We start from the raw sequence: 8,227 nt of genomic DNA, 5'->3' as shown, positions 1-8,227 counted from the left end.
GTTCAACAGGAGCTGAAATGACAAATGAGTTGAGGTTGCCGAGTATCAAATGAATTCAGGACGTCAAATGAAAAGAAGCCAAAGCGATAATGGTATGTCTTAGAGTGAGACAGACGGACGGATGGAGTGACAGGGACACAGCTACAGGAGGACCACCTTTCCGGGTTCTTTGGTGTCAGAGGAGGGCGTACTGTCGTCGGCGCCGGCGGTGGCTTCCAGCCGGGGCGGACTCACCTGTGTGACAAAGACGTTAACGACGACAAAACTGTCAAATCAACTCGGGCTCGGACACATGTAATTGTTTGCCGTCGAAAACCTAGAGTCAGCGACGCAACATGGTCTCTGACGCTAGTTAACGTAGGACAGTGAGGGGGTTGGCGGGGGGGGGTAGGACCGGGGGGGGGGGGGGGGGGGGGGGGGGTGATGGAGAGACCGGCTCTTTATTTGAGGGTATGCGCGTGACATCATCATCATACCCCGGAAGTTATGCAGGAACGCCTACTGGCAAGAAAACTACTTTCTGGTTGACAGCCCCCTATACATCCAAACAGAAAGAGTCCTATTTGATTGCATTAAATGACTTCAAACAACATTAAATTCACTTTGAATCTGCCATTGGCTTCGTGCATGCGCATACCCTCTATACTCTCATGCAAAATTTAGTTCCCCCCCCGCCCCCCCCCCCCCCCCCCTTTCTTTTTGCTTCATATACAGAGTACAGTCCGGCACAGGCAGGCAGCGGCACGCCACGATTTATACTTGGTGGAACGGGGCGAAGTATAAATGAAGCAACGAAAGACAACGGGTGGGTGAGAAGAGTGGAGGGTGAATAGCAAAGACAACATGGCGGCCGCAGTGTTCACGGCCAGCCTCATCTCATCACAAATGAAACACGCTATATTGAGTCAAATCGTTTCCTTTCAGCTCTGTAGATAATTATGGAAATAGTTATGGAATGCTGAGAAAAAAAAACAACGACATACGGTAACTGGTTCAAAGTATTTAGTTTAGCACAATAGAATGTGCATCTTGTCGACTCAATTCTCATCGAGTATTCGCCGTCTTAAATGTATATCAATCATTTCAGATCTTTTCGCTTCATTTAAAATCACGAGATTCAAGCTTGTTTCAAGGATCCAAGCAGACAGACCGTCATATAGGTTATTTGTCGTCGGGCACTCCAAATCATTTCATAGATTTCAAAGATTTTTTCTGCAAAATACCATTTGCAGAAAAAGAAAACTCTTCTTCTTCTCCATGTTCTTGAATGAGATATGATATCATCTGAAAACTAAACTGATATAACCCGAGTTACATTTCATTTGAACGTTCATACGGAATCAAATAATGTGTGCTTCTTGCTTTGTGTACACACACACACACACACACACACACACACACACACACACACACACACACACACACACAGACAGTTTTAGCATAGCCATTCTTACAGTGTGATGAGTTGGGCTTGAGGGTGGTGGTGATGGTGTGGTGAGATGCCACGATGCGTTCAAGACCAGAGCTTATTGAAATGGATGAATGGGTCTGGGGGATCCATGGGGTTTTAGTCAGTCCAGCAACAGGCATTATTAGGAGTCGTTATAATCTTGGAAGCATTATTACTATTACAAGTTGGAGCAAGTTTTACTTTCCATGAAACCAAATTGTTTTTTTTAGCAAATTGTTGTGGGGGGAGACAATAACTGCCTATACTGGATTGACTGTCAATCAGTTCATTATTGTGTACCATGGGAGGAGTCGTGTAATATGTTTTACACATCACAATGGCTGATTTCGATAGGGGTGTAACGATATCGTAACTGCATCGAAACATCGATTTGCAATGCAAGTAATCGATCGAGTCAATACTAAGCACTGTATTTAGCAATTTTAACACTTTCAGTGCCTCCTGCTGGCCATTTGAAATGACCGCAGGGAGCCAGCTATAAACCCTACATAGGCCATTCTATTACCGTCAATACAGCCCAATACAACGAGTAGAGGCGCAAAAACATTTTCGAGCAGCAACCGACATGTCTCAGGTTTCACCACAAGCGGTAACATGGCTGGCGGCGATGCGATCAGAAATCACCGTTTACATCTGAACGCCGGGCGGTTTGGAATAAAATAACAACTTTGGAGTGTTTTTCGGGGGAAAACAAGCAACAAAGAAACGACAATGAGTGGATCCTTATGGGAGGCGCGCGCATTGTTCCTCACGATGGGAAGAACGTGGGCGCTGTCTAGCAGCCTGGGCAGCACGGAAGGTTAGTGTCGAGCTTCGGCTGCTTGGTACTAATATAACCCTTACTACACGCCATCTGGCGGGTTTGGCGGGGTAAATCTTAACCCGTCATCTGACGGGTTGTGAGGCGATCTGGCGTCCATCGTGTTAAGAAGAAAAAGTGGGGTTTAATTACTTTCCCATTCAATATCGCTACACTTGGTCTATTGATACATGTGTGTATTCTCTGTGTTCATGTCAAGGTACAGGTTTGTACATAATGTGATGTCCAATTTGCAGGAGAATCACTGTGCTTACTTATTTATATGCATATTCATACACGTTTCCCTTAAAAACCTGCACTTAAACCACGCGTTTCACACAGATTTAATTTCTTCGCCAAATAGTTACTGTATCGATTTTAAATCATGGAATCGTAACGCCATGATTGAACCAATATCGTCAAAAAAAATGATCGCATCGTCAACCATGTATTGCGCTGCGCATCGTCAACAGTGTATTGCGCTGCGCATCGTATCACTGTTAAAATGTATCGCATCGTCAACAGTGTATTGTGCTGCGCATCGTATCACTGTTAAAATGTATCGCATCGTCAACCGTGTATTGCGCTGCGCATCGTATCACTGTTAACATGTATCGCTGCACCCCTATTTCAATGTAAACTGGGCCCAACGTCCGCTCCCTAACACGTAAGGCACCTCAGTGGCAGACAGCGGAGTTGTCGAGGGAATAGCGTCGCATAGTGGTCCTGCGGTAGTACTGCAGGCGGCAGGAGCAGCGGCATCAGCCATGGTAGTAGCAGTAGTGGTATCTGTAGTATCTGCGTCAGTTGTAGTAGTAGTAGGATCTGTAGCAGTAGCAGTATATGTAGTAGTAGTAGTAGTATCTGTTGTATCTGTATCAGTTGTAGTATATGAAGTAGTAGTAGTAGTAGTAGTATCTGTTGTAGTAGCAGTAGCACTATCTGCAGCAGTAGTAGACTCTGCACTAGCATCGGTAGCAGTATCTACGGCAGGAGTAGTAGCAGTAGCATCGGTAGCTGTAGCAGCAATAGCATCGGTAGAAGTAGCTGTAGCAGCAATAGCATCTACAGCAGCATCGGTAGCAGTAGCAGCAGCAGCAGCAGCATCTACATCAGTAGTAGTAGCATCGGTAGCAGTAGCAGCAGCAGCATCTACATCAGTAGTAGTAGCATCGGTAGCAGTAGAATCGGCCGCTGTAGCAGCAGCAGCATCTACAACAGTAGTAGTAGCATCGGTAGCAGTAGCATCAGTAGCTGTAGCATCAGTAGCTGTAGTATCGGTAGCTGTAGCATCGGTAGCTGTAGCATCTACAGCAGTAGTAGTAGCATCGGTAGCAGTAGCATCGGTAGCTGTTGCATCGGTAGCTGTAGCAGCAGTATTATCTACAGCAGTAGCATCGGTAGCAGTAGCATCGGTAGCTGTAGCAGCAGTAGCATCTACAGCAGTAGCAGTAGCATTGGTAGCAGTAGCATCGGTAGCAGTAGCATCGGTAGCTGTAGCAGCAGTAGCATCTACAGCAGTATCAGTAGCATCGGTGGTAGTAGCATCGGTAGCTGTAGCATCGGTAGCTGTAGCATCGGTAGCAGTAGCATCGGTAGCAGTAGCATCGGTAGCAGTAGCATCGGTAGCAGTAGCATCGGTAGCTGTAGCATCGGTAGCAGTAGCATCGGTAGCTGTAGCATCGGTAGCAGTAGCATCGGTAGCAGTAGCATCGGTAGCAGTAGCATCGGTAGCTGTAGCAGCGGTAGCTGTAGCATCGGTAGCAGTAGCATCGGTAGCAGTAGCATCGGTAGCTGTAGCAGCGGTAGCTGTAGCATCGGTAGCAGTAGCAGCGGTAGCTGTAGCATCGGTAGCTGTAGCATCGGTAGCTGTAGCATCGGTAGCTGTAGCATCGGTAGCTGTAGCATCGGTAGCTGTAGCATCGGTAGCTGTAGCATCGGTAGCTGTAGCATCGGTAGCTGTAGCAGCGGTAGCTGTAGCAGCGGGAGAACGTGCAGAGATAGCGGCGGGTGGCGGTTCAGAGATACTGCATGCAGCCACAGCGGCGGAACAAGAGAAGCCAGTACCAGAAATTGTACTGAAAAGAATTGAGGCTATCTCCTCTTCGAGGCTCTACAGCAGCAACACACACACAGACACAAATGTACAACAACACAACATTATAAGCACGCAGGAGGAAAAAGAGAAGCAGTCAACTGAAATCGCTACATAAAATAGTAATTTAAAACATAGGCATTAAGGCTGTGCAATGTACTATAGCGATATTATATCAAAACCGTGATACGAGACTGAATAATATCGTGCGTGATACGAGACTGAATAATATCGTGATATGGCACGAAAGTGCTGTCTTTTCATGGTTGTCACAACTTAAGCCCTAGCCTTTATGTTTATACCTGAAACAAAACACATTTTGAAACGTTTTGTCCTATAACAACATGCCCAAAACAGTGACCCCAGGGTGAAATCGTTAAAAGGCTACATTACAGTTAAGTGTTTTTTTTATAATGTATTTATTACTGTAAGTATATATACTGTAGCTCAAATATACTATAGTATAGTATATTATATATGTTAATATATATAATATATAATAGTTAAAGAGTAAGAAAGCAGAGCCAATCAGAACAGAACTCATGTTGAGCTGAAAGGAGGAAAAGCATTGTGCGACAGGTGTTTGGTGGTGTTGGTTGGCTCACTTCACTTCACACACCTGAAGGAACAGGTGACACGACGACGCATGACGATCAACCAACGCAGCGAGCAGTGTTGTCACTGTGTCACTGAATTACTAAGCGTTAGGGCATTCACTTCTAGTCATTTTTACTAGTTGACTAGTTGCCTAGTTTACTAGTCAACGAGTCGACTAGTTGTTTAACTACCTATTATGTACAAAATAAAAATGAAATATATATATATATTTTTTTTTAAATAAATATTTGTACATTGATAAACTGTGTACATGGTGACTATAACTATAATCTACCTGATCTTGAGGCCTACAAAATCGGGAAAATAAATTAATTAATCAACTAGTCAACTAGTACCAACAAGGTCGACTAGTGGATTTACTAGTCGACTAGTAAACTAGTCGACTAGTAAACTAGTCGACTAGTTCCTTAATGCCCTACTAAGCGTACCAACTCGCTCAGCTACACAACTTAAGACTTAACAGTAACGAGAGCGCCACAGACTCGAGCGAGAGTGAAGGAATTAGAAAACGCAACACCCCACGTTTGCTGAAGGCAACGGACACAGGAATGCACAGTGGGCCACGGAAAACAAAGAGCATGCACATGCATGGCGGTTATTACAACCACAAGAGAAGTTCAAGACAACTGGGAAAGTGTGTCAAGCAGTCGAGTTAACCCATTTTGGGGCGGGAACCCCTTTTGGTGTTAGCGTTATGTCATGCTTTAGCTATTGAAAAATAGCAGATCTACAAGCTCGTAGCGCGCCACCGAGTGGCGCGCTACGAGCTTGTAGGCCTGCTATTTTTGAAAAATCGAAGAACGACTGACATAGAAACATAGCTTTTTCAGAAAACCGTCAGGATGTAGAAGACATTTTTTTAGAATCTGATCTCAGGTCAAAATGGGCTAGAAAGGATAAACATGAAACGGATGCTGTCATCTCTGGAGCCCCGAGTTGTGGGGGCTTTGACCTCGAGTGCAACTTGACATGCCCCCTCTGGCTGGAAGACTCTCTTGACAACACTCTCTTGTCCTTAAATAATATCCTCCCGGTCAGAAACGTGCAACATTCCCCCAGTGGGGGTTTCTCTGCTCGAAACTAAACTTTTAAAGAAAAAAAGGCACAGCCTTGTTTAGTCAGCTGCGAGAAGAAGAGAAAGCCACACAGGAAGAAACTCCAGTCACCGACAGGCGGGTTCGGCAAAGCTGAAACGAGACAGACTGCCACGGGCTAATAGAAACCCAGAGACATGAAGCGTGTTCATTGTACTCTTCGACGCGCTTGCTTTGCAGCACATGAAAGGAGAGTGGGAGAGAGGAGAGAGCAAGAAGGAAGGAAGGAAGGAAGGAAGGAAGAATGTGTCTACTGTACAACGCCACACAAAAGCATCAGGCAGAGAGAGAGGCAGCTGGCCGAATGACAACCAGGCCAAGCCTGGTATGACTGACTGACTGTGGTGATGCTATCGGATGGGGATTCTGCTCAGTGTGCGCTTTCACACACACACACACACACGCGCGTGCGTGCACATGCGCGTGCGCACACGCACGCACAGAGAGTTGTGTCTTAGGTTTTGCCATTTGTTGCCGACTGTAACGTTTAATCAATGCTCTCAAATGTGCAGATTTGTAAATCTGCACATTGGCATGTTTTCACTTCACTTTCAATGTACAGTACATTAGTTTAACGTACTGTACGGTTTACTCTTAAAATTGTGTAAAGTTTAATGCACGTTTTGGTTTTCAAATGTATTTATCGTTTTATTTTATATACTGCATGTATTGGTTTTAAGAGTGGACCACAGGAAGACAAACTGTGCTTCAAGGCCCAGCTATGCGTGTGTCGTGTGTGCGTGTGTGTGCGTGTGCGCGTGTGTGAATTCTAACTAAATGCACAAATAAATCAAACTATTGTCCTGTTGGGTTCAGTGCCAGCCAGTAGCCCTGACATGCATACCTCTTGTGGCAAAGATCATGTCATTCGATGCCTTATTCAAAGCAACCGTTGTGCTTAATGGAAAGGGACATTTTCATCCAAACATCAAACAATGACCACAACAAGAAAACAAGTTATGCAAGGCTGTTTAAAGGCCCTGGAGTGCATGAGAGATTAACGTGTGCATGTCATCTTTGGGTGAAGTGCCCCTTTTAACCCATTTTGACCTGAGATCAGATTCTAAAAATGTCTTCTACATCCTGACAGTTTTCTGAAAAAGCTATGTTTCTATGTCGTTCTTTGATTTTTCAAAAATAGCAGACCTACAAGCTCGTATGAGCTTGTAGATCTGCTATTTTTCAATAGCTAAAGCATAGCAATGCTAACACCAAAAGGGGTTCCTGCCCAGAATGGGTTAAATCATTGAGTAAGTTTAGGCCAGCTGGTTCCCAAACTTTTTCCTTGTCAAGGACCCCCAAATTGACACTAATTAGCCCACGGACCCCCATTTGAAGATAGATAAAGACATACCAGGGAGACCCACATAAGAGAAGATTTTGACGGCTCTAGCAGAGATTCTCAACCCGTTTCATTTCAAGGACCCCCCAGTTTGACATGCATTAGTCTACGGACCCCCATTTAATGGCATTTCTATCTCTGGGACCCCCAATTTATATTGGAAAATCAATGCTAATTTAACTCTGAGAGTGTACAAATGGAACCAAAAGGGACCCGTCAGAGTTACAGACCCATACAGTAAGAGTCCGTTTGGTAATCCAAACTATCATTTAGCTGGGGGCCCCCTGGAACTCCCTCAAGGACCCCTGGGGGTCCGCGGACCCCACTTTGGGAACCACAGAGTTAGGCCGCATGCAACCACCAAAGCGCTCTTACTAAAATGTTCGGAGCGTCAGTGACGACGAGCTACTGTACCCAAAGTTGAACATTTACAGTATTCAACTCTTGGCAACCAAAAGAAAGTGAGCAGAGAATAGAGTCTCAGCACCTTGTCCACGTTGATGGCATGCAGCGCTACCATATGAGACAATTCAAAGCAGCAAAAAAAAAAAACCCTTTTGGTGTTTTAAAGCCTTGTGTTATACTTTAGCTATTGAAAAATAGCAGATCTACAAGCTCATAGCGCGGCACTCTGCTATTTTTGAAAAGGCTTGAAAATGTGGTGCACATTTTTGAATATATATATATTCTTTCGGAGCAAACGTTTTAAGTCAAATCTTTGCTTCTGGGGGAGTCCCTGGAACTACAGGTATAGTTCTGGGGGCTCCTTGACATGAAAAAGGTTGAGAAACAGAGGCTATTCAGAAAA

At 44.8% G+C, this 8,227-nt stretch overlaps 1 protein-coding gene across 1 annotated transcript in view; it reads right to left on the bottom strand.

Moving 5' to 3' along the window:
• The window catches only part of LOC306940533 (uncharacterized protein), a 156,773-nt gene that overhangs the window by 16,469 nt on the left and 132,077 nt on the right, over positions 1–8,227 (bottom strand). The window contains exons 17-18 of the mRNA XM_079525631.1: positions 2,947–4,383; positions 146–234 (exon numbers count right to left, since the gene is read on the bottom strand). Coding sequence (XP_079381757.1) covers positions 146–234; positions 2,947–4,383 — 1,526 coding nt within the window. The remainder of the gene's footprint in view (positions 1–145; positions 235–2,946; positions 4,384–8,227) is intronic.

The sequence above is a fragment of the Electrona antarctica genome, assembly GCF_951216825.1.
Source record: "Electrona antarctica genome assembly, chromosome: 17".
In the NCBI taxonomy this organism is placed as follows: Eukaryota; Metazoa; Chordata; class Actinopteri; order Myctophiformes; family Myctophidae; genus Electrona; species Electrona antarctica.
The sequence above is the reverse complement of the archived record's forward strand: the minus strand, read 5'-3'. Positions and strand labels throughout refer to the sequence as shown.